This window comes from Oncorhynchus masou, chromosome 20, assembly GCF_036934945.1.
Source record: "Oncorhynchus masou masou isolate Uvic2021 chromosome 20, UVic_Omas_1.1, whole genome shotgun sequence".
In the NCBI taxonomy this organism is placed as follows: domain Eukaryota; kingdom Metazoa; phylum Chordata; class Actinopteri; order Salmoniformes; family Salmonidae; genus Oncorhynchus; species Oncorhynchus masou.
In genome coordinates this window covers 10207348-10223858 of record NC_088231.1, presented here as the reverse complement: position 1 = coordinate 10223858, position 16511 = coordinate 10207348, and the positions used below count along the sequence as shown (strand labels likewise).

At 42.9% G+C, this 16511-nt stretch overlaps 2 protein-coding genes across 2 annotated transcripts; both read right to left on the bottom strand.

Moving 5' to 3' along the window:
• Positions 1-1003: 1003 nt before the first annotated feature.
• On the bottom strand, positions 1004-6725 carry LOC135506471 (zinc finger protein 180-like). Its single transcript, XM_064925851.1, has 4 exons — positions 6705-6725; positions 6089-6253; positions 3272-3383; positions 1004-2898 (listed from the first exon to the last, which is right to left on the bottom strand). Exons 1-4 carry the CDS (start codon positions 6723-6725, stop codon positions 1934-1936), a joined length of 1263 nt encoding a protein of 420 aa, XP_064781923.1. The 3' UTR covers positions 1004-1933.
• Positions 6726-7522: 797 nt separating this feature from the next.
• On the bottom strand, positions 7523-10292 carry LOC135506925 (zinc finger protein 19-like). The gene is made up of 3 exons (XM_064926355.1): positions 9817-10292; positions 9359-9489; positions 7523-9178 (listed from the first exon to the last, which is right to left on the bottom strand). The coding sequence occupies exons 1-3, from the start codon at positions 10091-10093 to the stop codon at positions 7940-7942; spliced, it is 1647 nt and encodes a 548-aa protein (XP_064782427.1). The 5' UTR covers positions 10094-10292; the 3' UTR covers positions 7523-7939.
• Between the last annotated feature and the right edge of the window lie 6219 nt (positions 10293-16511).

Below are 16511 nucleotides of genomic sequence, written 5' to 3'. Positions count from 1 at the left end.
ATTGAAAAACCTCCCTGGTCTTTGTGGTTTAATCTGTGTCTAAAGTTCACTGCTTGACTGAGGGATAATTTTATGTGTGGGGTACAGCAATGAGGTAGTCATTCACAAATCAAGTTAAATACTATTATTGCACACAAAGTCCATGACACTTATTATGTGACTTGTTAAGCACATTTGTATTCCTGAACTTATTTAGGCTTGCCATAACTAATGGGTTGAATACTTATTGACTCAAGCCATTTCAGCTTATCATTTGTAATTAATTTGTAAACCTTTTGGGAAAACATAATTCCACTTTGACATTATTGGCTATTGTATAACCCAGTGACAAAAATATAAATGTAATACATTTTAAATTCAGGCTGTAACACAATATTGTATTATATGTCTTATACAGTTGAAGTCGGAAGTTTACATTCACTTAGGTTGGAGTCATTAAAACACGTTTTTCAACCACTACACAAATTTCTTGTTTGCAAACTAAGGTTTTGGCAAGTCGGTTAGGACATCTACTTTGTGCATGACACATGTAATTTTTCCAACAATTGTTTAGACAGATTATTTCACGTATATTTCACTGTATCACAATTCCAGTGGGTCAGAAGTTTACATACACCAAGTTGACTGTGCCTTTAAACAGCTTGGAAAAATCCAGAAAATTATGTCATGGCTTAGAAGCTTCTGATAGGCTAATTGACACCATTTGAGTCAATTGGAGGTGTACCTGTGGATGTATTTCAAGGCCTACCTTCAAACTCAGTGCCTCTTTGCTTGACATCATGGGAAAATCAAAAGAAATCAGCCAAGACCTCAGAAAGAAAATTGTAGACCTCCACAAGTCTGGTTCATCCTTGGGAGCAATTTCCAAACGCCTGAAGGTACCACGTTCATCTGTACAAACAATAGTATGCAAGTATAAACACCATGGAACCACGCAGCCATCATACCGCTCAGGAAGGAGACGCGGTCTGTCTCCTAGAGATGAACGTACTTTGGTGCGAAAAATGCAAATCAATACCAAAACAACAGCAAAGGACCTTGTGAAGATGCTGGAGTAAACAGGTACAAAAGTATCTATATCCACAGTAAAACGAGTCCTATATCGACATAACCTGAAAGGGCGCTCAGGAAGGAATAAGCCACTGCTCCCAAACCACCATTAAAAAATCCAGACTACGGTTTGCAACTGCTCATGGGGACAAAGATCGTACTTTTTGGAGAAATGTCCTCTGGTGTAATGAAACCAAAATAGAACTGTTTGGCCATAATGACCATCGTTATGTTTGGAGGAAAAAGGGGGAGGCTTGCAAGCTGAAGAATACCATCCCAACTGTGAAGCACGGGGTGGCAGCATCATGTAGTGGGGTGCTTTGCTGCAGGAGGGTCGGGTGCACTTCACAAAATAGATGGCATCATGAGGGAGGAAAATTATGTGGATATATTGAAGCAACATCTCAAGACATCAGTCAGGAAGTTAAAACTTGGTCGCAAATGGGTCTTCCAAATGGACAATGACCCCAAGCAAACTTCCAAAGTTGTGGCAAAATGGCTTAAGGACAACAAAGTCAAGGTATTGGAGTGGCCATCACAAGACGTGATGAAATAAATAAAAGCTTAAATAAATAATTCTCTCTAGTATTATTCGGACATTTCACATTTTTATAAGAAAGTGGTGATCCTAACTGATCTAAGACAGGGAATTTTTACTAGGATTAAATTTCAGGAATTGTGAAAAACTGAGTTTAAATGTATTTGGCTAAGATGTATGTAAGCTTCTGACTTCAATTGTATATCACACAATGTCTGGGCCTTGCACTTCAACAATTAAGCCACAACTGCTGTTATTTTATGCATCTATGTCATCTTTCTGCGTCTACCTTTAAAGCAGGGTTTGATCTTAGCATCAGAAGCTATCGAGTGGAATGGTTACTTTCTATGTTATAGTGGAATGGTTTTTCTGCTGATGCATCTTGAGGTATCTCCTCTCCGAGAACCTCTTCCCACAGTGAGTGCAGTCGAATGGCCTTTCTCCAGTGTGGACCTTCAGGTGCATCTTCAGCTGGTGCTGGCGGGAGAACCTCTTCTCGCACTGGGGGCAGCTGTAGGGTTTCTCCCCTGTGTGGACTCTCTGATGCCTCTTCAGGCTGGATGATTGTGAAAAACTGGCCTGGCACAGGTGGCAGCCGAATGGTTTCTCCCCCGTGTGCATCCTTTGGTGGATCTCCACCTGTTTGCAGAAACTGAAGGCTTTCCCACAGAATGAACATGGGAAGCGCTTCTCTTTGCCACCAGATCTACTGATAGCATCACTACTACTGTCATTTGTCAAAAGGCTTGTGTAGCCATTTACTGTTGAAGCACTGGCATGGTCTGAGGTCTGGTTTAACATTAGGAGAGTGTGAGGAGGACGAAGGCCAGGGAGTGTCTGTGTTGTCGCAGGGTCCATGTTCCAGTTGAGAGATCCTAAAGAAGGCAGGCTGAAGGCAGCACCTGTTAGGGGGTTAACCTGAGGTGCCAACAGTGTCTCTGAATCACAACTATAGGAGCAGGATGGAGTATCACTAGCAGAGTTTGTTTCTGTTCTCTCCCGCCGCATATGGATACCTCCCAGTCCCTGTGGACCAAATCTATGCCTCGCCCTGGTCTCAGCCAGTCTGTTGTCATGGAGACTACGTTTGGATGTTGTTTTGTGTTTGACTGTCTGTTTCTGGTAGTGGTCAACAATGTTGTTCCTCAGTCCAGAGTTGAGGACGCTGTCCCATCCACTGACCTCCACTATGTCACCTCTGGTCCTGGCCTGCTCAGTGATGTTGTCCCCTGGGCCCTTGGCTGCACCGGTCTGGGCCTTGGAATCCAAAATGGTCGCCCAGTCTCCTCTGTTAGCCTCCAGCCAACCACCTGCAGGAAGAGGTTACAAAATAGACTTTACAAACATGGCAGATAACTCTACATATGGATTTTTGTTGTTGTCAATTACCTGGTCAAGTTTATAGATTATAATGTCTGTTTTTATATGTAAGTTCCATTGATTTTATTTTATGAATTAAGAAAATATAGAAAAGAAAATAGCCAGGTGCATCACCATTCCCAGTGAAGATCCATTACTTTATTTAGGCAGGTAGCCTAGCGGTTAAGAGCATTAGGCTGACTAGTTGAAAAATCTGTCGATGTGCCCTTGAGCAAGGTACTTAACCCTAATTGCTCCTGTAAGTTGCTCTGGATAAGTGTGTCTAGTAAATGACTAAAATGTAAATATGCATGTCTCCCTTACCTTGCTCCACCGTCTTTAGTCCACTCAGCAGGTCAATGTTCTCTGGTTCATCCTCTACTGTCTCCTCTTTGACTAGCAGCAGATCAGGCTTCCCATCCTCCATGTCTACTGACTGTAAGAGATACAGAGTGAGAGGATGTTGGATCAAGAAATCTGATATGAGCACCCTGCTATGGAGCATCTTCTGATTGGGCAATGAGGGATTGCTATGAGTACTATGCAAACATGTTAGTTGATTTGATAATATGCAAACATATTCGTTGATTTGATTACTTGACCCTTAAATATTTTGATAATTCAAAGGCATGGTCTCACACTTAAAGGGCAACGCCACCACTTTTCAACCTCACTTTCATTATCTCCAGCAAAATACCAGTGTCAACATACTTTTAGTGTATGTGGACACCTGCTCGTAGAACATCCCTTTCCAAAATCATGGACATTAATATGGAGTTGGTCCCCCCTTTGCTACTATAACAGCCACCGCTCTTCTGACAAGGTTTTCCACTAGATGTTACAACATTGCTGCAGGGACTTGCTTCCATTCAGCCACAAGAGCGGGCACTGGTCGGGCACTGATGTTGGGCGATTAGGCCTGGCTTTAGGCCAATTCATCTCAAAGGTGTTAGATGCGGTTGAGGTCAGGGCTCTGTGCAGGCCTGTCAAGGTCTTCCATACCAAACTTGATAAACCATTTCTGTATGGACCTCGCTTTGTGCATGGGGGCATTGTCATGCTGAAACAAGAAAGGGCTTTCCCCAAACTGTTTTCACAAAAGGTGGAAGCACAGAATGGTCTAGAATGTCATTGTATGCTATAGCATTAAGATTCACCTTCACTGGAACTAAGGGGCCTAGCCCAAAACATGAAAAACAGCCCCAGACCATAATTTCTCATCCATCAAACTTTACAGTTGGCACTATGCAATGGGACAGGTAGAGTTCTCCTGGCATCCGCCAAACCTAGATTCGTCCGTCGAACTGCCAGATGGTGAAGCATGATTCATCACACAAGAGAACGCGTTTCCACTGCTCCAGAGTCTAATGGCGGCGAGCTTTACACCACTCCAGCCGACGCTTGGCATTGCGCATGGTGATCTTAAGCTTGTTTGCAGCTGCTCGACCATGGAAACCCATTACATATGTGAAAACGGCACATTTCTAAAGTTAAGTAAAAAAAATAAAGTAAAAACATTCTACCCGATGACATAAAAAAAGTGATATTCAATGCATCATGCTGTGGGGATGTTTTTCAGAGGCAGGGACTGGGAGACTAGTCAGGATCGAGGGAATGATGAATGGCGCAAAGTACAGGGAGATCCTTGATGAAAACCTGCTCCAGAGCGCTCAGGACCTCAGACTGGGGCGAAGGTTCACCATCCAACAGGAAAACGACCCTAAGGACACAGCCAAGACAACGCAGGAGTGGTTTCGGGACAAGTCTCTGAATGTCCTTGAATGGCCCAGCCAGAGCCTGGACTTTAACCCGATCTACCATCTCTGGGGAGACCTGAAAACAGCTATGTAGCGACAGTCCCCATCCAACTGACAAGGTTGAGAGGATCTGCAGAAAAGAATGGGAGAAACTCCCCAAATACAGGTGTGCCAAGCTTGTAGCGTCATACCCAAAGGTGCTTCAACAAAGTACTGAGTAAAGGGTCTGAATACTTATGTAAATGTGATATTTCCGCTCTGAAATTTTAATACATTTGCAAAAATTTCAAAAAGACTAATTTTCATTGTCATTATGGGGTGTTGTGTGTAGATTGATGAGGGGGAAAAAAACTTTCATCAATTTTAGAACAAGGCTGTAACGTAACAAAACGTGGAAAAAGTCAAGGGTTCTGAATACTTTTCGAATGCACTGTAGACAGGTATGTTACTTTCCAAATCATGTCCAATCAATTTGAATTTACCACAGGTGGACGCCATTCAAGTTGTAGAAACATCTCAAGAATGATCAATGGAAACACAATGCACCTGAGCTCAATTTCGAGTCTCATAGCAAAGGGTCTGAATACTTATATAAATAAGGTATTTTTTTTGTTGCTTTTTAAAATTTGCTAACATTTATAACAACCTGTTTTCACTTTGTCATTATGGGGTATTATGTGCCTATTGATGAAGAAAAAAATATTGTATAAATTTTAGCTACGTCGGCAGCAGAGTGTGCAGCTGAGTGGGCAGCAGCTACATGAAAAAAATCCAGCACATGCACAGAAATCGCTATCATATCTAAGTATGATATAATAGGCAAGTTGGGTTCCAGAAAATCGGGAACAGTATATATTTTTGTTGTTGTAATTTTACCCCCTTTTTCTCCCCAATTTTGTTATATCGAATTGGTAGTCACGATCTTGTCTCATCACTGCAACTCCCCAACAGGCTCGGGAGAGGTGAAGGACAAGTCATGCTTCCTCTGAAACATGACCCGCCAAGCCGCGCTGCTTCTTAACACCTGCTCGCGTAACCCGGAAGCCAGCCGCACCAATGTGTCGGAGGAAACTGACGACAGAAGCCAGCTTGCAGGCGCCCGGCCCGCCACAAGGAGTCGCTAGAGCGCAATGAGCCAAGTAAAGCCACCCGGCCAAACCCAGATGACACTGGGCCAATTGTGCGCTGCCCTATGGGACTCCTAGTCACGGCCAGATGTGACACAGCCTGGGATCCAACCCCACTGCGTTGCAGTGCCTTAGACTGCTGTGCCACTTGGGAGGCCCCATAACAGGCTTTTAAAATGTAATATTGGTGCACAATTTAAAAATATGTTTAAAAAGACACTCATTTCGTGGAACGACCCAGTTCACAGTTGACTCACCTCAGTGAGACTGTGTGTGGTCCTGTGCTGCTCAGCTGGTTCCTCTGTGGGTTCAGGAGGAGGTGTAGTCTGGTTGTCCTCTGTGAACATGATCCCGTCAGGGTTCCCCAGACCCTCCTCACACCCCTCCTCCTTCACCAGCAGCACCTCTGGACCCTCCTCCTCCTGGAAGAGAGCGGTGATACAGATTACTCTTTAAGGTACATGCACACACAGATAATAAACACGCTTTCGGCATGGATTGTTTACCCATCCCCACTACGTTTGATTCCTATACTGTAGTCACAGAATGACTTCATTTTGTTAAACCCATCATGGTGGACATAAATATGACGTTTTGAATAAATATAAGTCAGCTATGCTAAGTCAAAAGTCATCAGACAAACCTGACTAAACTATTTTGACATGTACAGTAGGGTGTTTGTTAGTGTGTGGGTATGTGTAGGTATTAGGGCTGTCAAACGATGACAACAATCAAGTTAACGGCATTAGTTAATAGCGATTAATCTGCTCAAATTTGGCCCCAAAGAAAGATTTTTCCATTTAAAAAGTAGTGCATTGAGGTACAGGCATACTATGCTTTGATTGTAAGGAACGGAAACACAAAATGATCTACATCAAAGTCTTTTAGTAGCATTTCCACCATGAACAACACGTCACTAACATTGCTACAGCTATTAATGCTCCCAATGTTTGAGTAGGCCTACTCCCTCTTATCAATGTTCTTGAAGTGTAACACTTGTAAACAGTACAGACACAGAGTTTTAAGTACTGTTAAAGCTTCAGGTATTCTAGGAAAAAAATAACTGTCTCTATGGATACAAAGAACAGAGAGCTTTTAAACTGATGAAAACATTGTAACCATCTGTACTGTTCAGATAACTTTACACACATAGTCCTACGCACTCTCCCTCCCACACCAGGTCTCTCACACTTACTCCCACACTATTGACTATGATATTGATTACTGCTTTGTTGGGAAAGAGAAAGAAAAAGGCATTTCACTGTACTAGTGCACATGACAATAAAACCGTGAAACTTGAAACACACATCCTCTCTCTCACACACACCCCACTCTTGAATATGCAGCCTACCTTTGAAGTCAATTCCTTTCCAGTTCTTCCTGTGCCATCCAAATTTGTGCATAGCCAAGTCAGTGGTCAAGTTATCAGGTTGCTATGCAAAGGTGTGAAGAACTGACTGTAACGGTGTTCCCTGTTGTGTTCTGCACTTAAAATTGCCGGTGCGGAAACACATGCCCCGTGAAGATATGGAAACGCAATTAACAGCATCCGAAAAATGTACAGCGATGAACATGTCATGCGTTAAATAATGGGCCTAGTAAGTATATTTAGTAAGTGTCTATTGGTTATGAAGCACTGTTGGGATCAGATGTGAAGCATATTAAAGATAATCTCAATGAAAGTCTTGGAATGAAAAGTCCCATTTTGTCTTTATTAAACATAAACAAGTTTTACATACACCATATGAAAACCACACATAAGCATGACCCAACTAAAAATCTGGCATTAACTTGTTGAACTGCATTTCTTTTCTCATTAAAAGTGTCTTGGAAAAAAATTCAGTAGGTGAATGGAAGTAATCCAGGCATTTGTAAACATGTATCCTACACAGTACAAATATAATATGTAACAGACTTTAGACTTATAACACACAAAGTCTGGATGCAATATTCTACCCAGCAATATTCAACACTGAAATCTGATACTGTTATTCCAAATGTCTCTGTGGATATTTTCTGCTGATAACAATGAAAATGTATACATGTGTCTTTAATTCAGGGTTTGATCTAAATGTAAGAAGATACGCGTGAAATAGTTTATTTGAATGTTATAGACTGGAATGATTTTTCTGCTGGTGTATTCTGAGGAAGCTCCTCTCTGAGAACCTCTTCCCGCAGTGCGTACAGGCAAACAGCGTTTCTCCCGTGTGGACCTTCAAGTGCATCTTCAGCTGGTGCTGGCGGGAAAACCTCTTCTCACACTGGGGGCAGCTGTAGGGTTTCTCCCCTGTGTGGACCCTCTCGTGCCTCTTCAGGTCACCAGCCTCAGCGAAGCGCATATGACACTGTGTACAGCTGAAGGGTTTCACCCCTGTGTGGACCCTCTGGTGCCTCTTCAGGTTGCCAGCCTGGGCGAAGCGCATATGACACCGTGTACAGCTGAAGGGTTTTACTCCTGTGTGGACCCTCTGGTGGATCTCAACATTATGTGGGCAGCTGAAGGCTTTGTTACAGAACATGCAGAGGAACCGTTTCTCTTTACTATTGCCTGATGTAGCATCCCCTGTCTGAGCCTGGGCTCTAGTCCTGTCGTTTGAGTTCAATACCTGATCAAAAAAGACGCGGCCGCCGTGTGAATCAGAAGGCCCCATCGATGTGGACACTGGGTCGTGATCTCTGAACGCATGTGAAGGGGAGTGGGTCGCAACATTTAGATTTGTCTCCAAGCTTTCCCTGTAATCTAAAAAGTCGCTGGTGTTGCCCTGCGAGTGTCCTTCTTTTAAGTGAGTTTCATCTGCATTCCATGTCTGAGGAGAGTCGCGCTCAACTTTCACAATCACCTCATCTACGACTAGACCCTCCCCTTTCTTATCTTGGAACCCTTCAGAGTATACACTACTGCTGTACTGGTTCCAGTCCCCTCTCATTGGATTAGTCTGTGTATCTAAGCCCACAGGCATGTCACCAGATATCATCTGTGTCTCTGTAACGTATGAACAGGTTGGATCATTGTCAGCCTGTAATGCATCACCTGAGTCCCGATTGGATAAAACTGTCCTCAGGTTACCGTAAAGTAAATACTCTGAGCGGGGAGCAGGAGGACAGCCCAGTTGTCCCAGCCCCGTTAAAGTCTCGGTGTCTGTCTCTGACTTGAGAACGGCGTTCTGGATTCCACTGACCTCCGTGATGCTGCATCGGGTCCTGGGCTGCACTGAGGCGATGGTGGGGTCCTCCATAGCTACAGGAGGCACTCCAGCTGCTCCAGTCTGGATATCTGTGATGTGTCGTGGGTCCTCCTCTCCTTCAGACCTCTCCAGCTTGACTCCAGTACCTGCAGCCTCTGCAGGCTGACACAAGAAGAGAGGAGGTTATTGAATAACAATGTCATAGGGAAGTCTCACAAACTTCCCTACGGCATATAAATGAGGATGTACATATTAGCAAGTGAATAGCTGAGGGGAGCCTTGCTGAAATAAACTGGCCACATTTGATGTACTGTAATTTTGATGTAATACTATTACACTAACCTCTATCATGATAATGTGCTGGGTTGAGGTTCCACTCCCCTCATCAACAGTGATTGGTTGGTCATCTCTCCATGTATGGTGTCCCATAGGCTTTACAAAGCTTCTGTAGCCTCCAGTGCGATGTCCTTCACCTGAGAGAGTGATTGGGTGAAAAGAGGTGGTTAGGTTAGGTACTGTCAATGCTCAACTGTATATTGTACACTAAGGTAACATTTATCATAACTTCTTGAAATACTATTTATTGATTGATGTATTATGTTCCATGCAACACATTGTTTTCATTGAGTAAATAGGATGTGCAGTAAATCAATTGCGCCAAGATAGCTAAGTAATCAGGGAAATTATTGCATACTATCCAAAAACTGACCAAGACTAAATTCTGGGTAACACATCTGAACACATGTCCAGAGGGGAACGGGGCGACAGGCCGCGCATCCTCTGCATTCTGCAAAATGTACCTCTTGCCATTCCTCTGTATCGGTCGAGGATCTTGACACTACTGGGACGACTGGCGAGGACGCGCTCTGGTATTGTCCTTTCAGCGCGCTCCCTTGCCACCTTCAGTTCCAGTAGTTTCCTCCGCAATGCCCTGTTTTCTTTCTGGCTTTGAGTTATTTCCAAACGAAACACTGCATAGTCGTCGTCTACGAGTTTACAGATCTCTGCCACGGCTGCATTCGCTAGCACCTCCATGATGGAGGCTATTTGAGTGTGAAACACCATACAGTTAGCCATTGTTAGCAGCTCGCTCGTGTTACCTAGTTAACATCTATCAACTAAGTCGTCTCCAACACGAATTATACACTTTATAGTGTGAGTATGTGATGCTGTGCAGTTACATTAGTCATATTTTGAAATCCAAGGTGTTAAACGTCTAAATAACAACAATAAAAACGCTAACGTAGAAATTGTTCATTGTCACTGTTGATCACTTCCGTTTACTTCTTCTTTACGGCGGTTGGCAGCCAATATTTATGGTGCATTAGCGCCACCAACTGTACGGGATGAAAAAAGGAAATTCCATATTGTGAGAGTGGGAGATCCGTTTTGTTATTATCTCTCACTTCTTCATTACTTCAAACTTCCATGAACTCCCTCCCCAGGCTGTTACACGGTCCTGAGAGGGTATTACTGCTCTTGACAGTACCTCATGGAACTCCTCCGCTGACAAATGTTTTAGTCCCAGGAACCACTCGGCAGCAACCACAATAATGCCCATCTTCCTGGACTTCCCCTCCACATTAGCTGTGCCATTGATCACAATTGCCATAAAACTCACAAAGTCCACCTTCTTTACATACAGCATATCTGGATCCTGCTGGTGGGAGGCCAACTCTGCAACCTGCAGAGGCCTACCTGACAACACACGGACCTCCTACTATGTCTACCCTTCTTACTGTCTCCGCATAGGAGTGAATTGCCTGATTTTGGCCACCTCCATCTCTTTCACCCTATTTGGGCATTCCAAGGATGTCGCCTCATGTTCTCTACCACAGTTACAATACTTTATTCCTTTGCATATCTCTTCTGCTGCACAGTCTCCATCAAAGTGGTTTCCCCCACACGTCCCACATCTCGGCTCCTTCCGTCTGCAGACACTTTCTACATGTCCAAATATTTTACAACTGTTACACGGCAAAGGCCTGGATATAAAGGCTCTGACAGGATAATACACATATCCCAGCTGCACTCAGGTCAGGAGGGACTCCACATAAAAAAACACAAGGGCAGACAAACCCTTCTGCTTCTTGCCATTAACCACACAATTCATCTAGCATATACTTTAGCATATCAATATCAACTTATTATGCAACTCCAGAAATTACTCCATTTAATAGGTGACCTGCTCCGTTTGAACTTTACCCAAAGCTTTCTCCACCACTTTGGATATCTTCAATGGGTTTACAGAGTTGGGTGTACATCGTTCCAGAAAACATACTTCTACCAAGATACGATGGGGAATTATCAACCCTAGACAATTTTTCTTATTTTTCAATTTCTTTGGACAGATGTCCATTCTTAATTTCCCCTGCAAAATGATTCAAGCAGCCACCATAGCAATAAACGTAAGAAACCCTACCTTACTAAAACTCATCCTCTCTGGATGTCTCTATTCAGGCCTACTCACTGAGGGGCTCCCAGTCTAATCCCTCACCCGTGGGCTAACCGCTACTCTTCACTGCCTCGCATAGGACACTTTCTGCCCCACTCAAACTCTGACAATCTCAACCTGTCTCTCCCTCACAGGGCACTTCGGATCCCCAGCTGCATGGGCGCCCACACACACAGAGCTTTCTCTATTCCAACTGTACACTCCCTCTGACTATCCAGGTGAGAAAAAAGTATATTTTACTTAAATATACTCCAAATTCACATAATATACTACAAATACAAGATTTGTGGTATATTTTTCTAGTATATCTTAAGTATACTATGTTTACTATCATTACACTTAATACACATTTTAAATGCATTGTTTTTCTGTATTTAAGTATACTACACTGGTTGTACAAAACATTAGGAACACCTTCCTAATATTGAGTTGCACACCCTTTTGCCCTCAGAACAGCCTTAATCTGTCAGAGCATGGACCAGGCTGGTGACTTGAAAAGGCACCAGAGGGTCCACATGGGAGAGAGGCCGTCCGCCAGTACACACTGTGTGAAGAGGTCCTCAGAGAGGAGATACCTCAGTTTACACCAGCAGAAAAAACATTCCACTCTATAACATAGAAAGTAACCATTCAACTGGAGTGCTTCTGACATTTAAATGAATCCCTGCATTAAAGACAAACATTCATTTTCATTGTTATCAGCAAAAAAGACTTTCAGATGCATTTTGAATAACAAGAGTAACATATTTCAGTGTTGAATATTCCTGGGTAGAATATTGCATCCAGACATTGTGTGATATACACTGAGTGTACAAAACTTTAGGACTACCTATTGAGTTGCACCCACTTTTGCCCTCAGAACAGCCTCAATTCATTGGGGCATGGACTCGAACAGGTGTCGATAGCATTCCACCCATGTTGATCCCAATGCTTCCCACAGTTGTGTCAAGTTGGCTGGATGTCCTTTGGGTGGTGGACCATTCTTGATACTCACAGGAAACATTTGAGAGTGAAAAACTCAGCAGCATAGCAGTTATTGCGCCCACTGAATGGCACACGCACACAATCCATGTCTCAATTGTCTCAATCCTTTAACCTGCCTTCTCCTGTTCATCTATACTGATTAAGGTGGATTTAACAAGTGACAATAAGGGATCATAGCTTTCACCTGGTCAGTTTATGTCATGGAAAGAGCAGGTGTTCCTAATGTTTTGTACACTCCGTGTATATGGGTTTTTCTAAACTAGGGTACCATGTCATTAATAATAATTTGCAATTTTTTTCATGTGGATACATTAAGATATAAAGGGGGAATATAGATACATTCAATATAATCCATGAGTTGAATCAAAACTTATGCTTAAACCCTTTTTCATGCTTGTTGTCTTCACAGATTGGCAACAAATCTAATTTTATTTGTCACGTGCGCCAAATAGAATACCTTACAGTGAAATGCTTACTTACAAGTCCTCAACCAACTATTCAGTTTTAAGAAAAATACCCCAAAAATTATAAATAAAAGTAACAAATAATTAAGAGCTACAGTAAAATAACAATAGCGAGTCTATATACAGGGGGTACCGGTACGGGGGCACCAGTTAGTTGTGTGACATTTTTTCCTTACATTTATGATACTGTTGTTTGTTTTTATATCATATACTAAGGGATTTAACCATTGAATTACACATTTACCTTGATGCTGTGAAATTCCTGGATAGCTGTCTAACTCTTTTGTATGAAGATCTTGGAAGTGTACTGTAACCTCATAACATTTCAAATCAAATTTTACTGGTCACATACACATGGTCAGCAGATGTTATTGAGAGTGCAGCAAAATGCTTGAGCTTTTAGTTCCGACAGTGCAGCAATATCTAACATGTAGTCTAACAATTCCACAACAACTACCTAATACACACAAATCTAAGCATGGAATGGAATGGAATAAGAGTATAGTCAGTATAGTATAGTCAATAAACAGCATTCTTACATAGGTATTCCTCTTGTCCAGATGGGATAGGGCAGTGTGGAGTGTTATGGTGATTGCATCGTCTCTGGACCTATTGGAGCATGAAGCAAATTTAAGTGGGTCTAGGGTGACAGGTAAGATGGAGGTGATATGATCCTTGACTAGCCTCTCAAAGCACTTCATGATGACAGAAGTGAGTGTTATGGGGCGATAGTAATTTAGTTCAGTTACCTTTGCTTTCTTGGGTACTGGAACAATGGTTGCTACGGGGCGATGTTCAGTTACCTTTGCCTTCTTGGGTACTGGAACAATGGTGGCCATCTTGACGCATGTGGGGACAGGAGACTGGATGGGGAGATTGAATATGTATGTAAATACACCAGCCAGCTGGTCTGCGCATGCTCTGAGGACAATGTAGTCTAGGGATGCCATCTGGGCCGGTAGCCTTGCGAGTGTTAACACGATTAAATGTCTTACTCATGACGGCCACGGAGAAGGAGAGCCCACAATACTTGGTAGTGGGCCACGTTGCTGGCACTGTATTATCCTCAAAGCGGGCAAAGAAGGTGTTTAGTTTGTCTGGAAGCAAGCCGTTGCGGTGTCCGTGACATGGCTGGTTTTATTTTTGTAGTTTGTGATTGTCTGATTGCCATAAACATCTCACGTTTGAGCCGTTGAATTGCGACTTGAATTACAAACTACTGTTTGTATTTGGCAATATTCCAAGTCAACTTTCCATGTTTATATGCGGTGGTTCGCGCTCTCAGTTTTGCTCGAATGCCACCATCCATCCATTTTAATAGTCACAGTGGGTACTACATCTTCTATGCACTTTCTTATAAACTCATATAACCCTATAGGAAGGGAGTAGCAAAATGGAGTCGTGGTCAGATTTGCTGAAAGGAGGGAGGAGGAGGGCCTTGATCCAGTGCCTTTCCAGCACGAAAACTACAGTCAATATGCTGATAGAATTTAGGTAGCCTTGTTCTCAAATTTTCTTTGTTAAAATCCCCAGCTAATGCAGCCTCAGGATACATGGTTTCCAGTATGCATAAAGTCCAGTGAAGTTCCTTGAGGGCCAACATGGTATCGGCTTGAGGGGGAATATACACGGCTGTGACAATAACGGAGGAGAATTCTCTTGGGAAATAATACGGTCTGTATTTGATTGTGAGGAATTATAGGTCAGGTTAACAAAAGGACTTGAGTTCCTGTATGTTGTTGCAATTACACCATGAGTCGTTAATCATGAAACATATACCCCCGCCCTTCTTTCCGGAGAGATGTTTATTCCTGTCGGCACGATGTACAGAGAATCCAGGTGGCTGTACCGACTCCAACAGCATATCCCGAGAGAGCCATGTTTCCGTGAAACAGAGTATGTTCAAATCTCTCATGTCTCTCTGGAAAGCAACCCTTGCTCTAATTTTGTCTACCTCGTTATCTATAGACTGGACATTAGCGAGTAATATACTCAGAAGCGGTGGGTGGTGTGCGCGCCTCTGAAGTCTGACCAGCAGACCGCTCCGTCTGCCTCTTCTCTGGTGGTGTTGTTTTGGGTCAGATGCCCTGGGTGGTTTGGACAAAGGATCCACTTCGGGAAAGTCGTATTCCTGGTCGTAGTGCTGGTAAGTTGACGCCGCTCTGATATTTAATAGTTCTTCCCGGGTGTATGTAATAACACTTAAGATTTTCTTGGCTAACTATGTAAGAAATAATACTTTTAAAAAAAATACTGCAAAGTTTCCTAAGGACTAGAAGCGAGGCAGCCCTCTCTGTTGCGCAATTTTTGTATCTCTCTCTATGTTATAGTGTGAAAACAGTTGTCATGGGCAACAGTTTATGTGATTGCAAAATCCAATGCTTTAAACAGAAATAGTAACTTCAATTTGATTACTAAAACTAAAATCTGTCACGAATCCCGCTTCCTGAGTCTGTGTTTGCCTGTGTTTCTGTCCTGGAGTGTGTTTCCGGTGTCCTGGAACGCACCCTGTCTGGTTGCCGGGCGAATTAGCTTGTTGGGAGATCGATGTTCACCCGCACCTGTATCCCATCAGTAATCTGCACACCTGTCCTGATCATCACCTCTCCCCTTCAAAAGCTCTGACCTGACATCCATTCCCTGCCGGATCGTTAGCCATGAACAGTATGTCGTGCCATAGTATCAGCCTCAAGTTAGATAGAATTTGTTTTGTTGTTTTTTTACGTATTGCTTGCCTTAAACTTACCTCCGTTTGTTCTGTCTTCAGTTATTCACCCGGATCATTTACCCCATTCCCGCCTGGTCGTCGGAGAATTCCGCTACCCCATTGGATCCACCTATTTACTCCCATCAACTCACCACCGCTGCCCATTCATATTCACTTGTAAATAAATACTCACCTTCTTCCTTCTCTCCTTGTCCTGGTCTGCTTCTGGGTTCGATTTTGAAAGAACGTGACAAAATCGATACTGAAATTAATTGTGCTCATCAATAATTACGCATAATACTTGGTTGAAGCATGTTTGGTGTCTAGCTGTTTAGTTACTTGGGGATATTATTGTTCAAACTCCGCTGATTCCAATCTTCTAACTACATTCTATTAATATATTATCTATGAATTAATTGATTAGTAGCTGCCCATACTGTGCCACAGTACCAAGATAAGGTATGATTTCTCAGTTTCTACTTAAGATTTAGTATGTATTGACTTATTAAAGAACTGATGTTACTGTAAATGTTTAGCTGACTGATATATCAAAGCTACCGAGCTAACCATTGATAATCTTATTAAATGATGCAATACAGCCAAAACAACAGGATCCATTGCTGGACTAGAGATATGCCCTAGCTATAGTTAGTCAGTGGTTGCACATGTAACTAGCTGGATTGAGGCAAGGGTGTGAATAGTAGACATAAATATAAAATTTCACTGTTTACAGCAGGGCCTCCAGCTACACAGACCTGTCTGGTCAGCCTGGTAGGGTGCTGTGGGTGTGTCCAGCTTCCACCTCTGCAAATCTGTGTGTGAATAGCAATGGAATTAAACATTCAACCAATGCCTCAAGTGTTGGGCTGTAAGTCCACCACACAC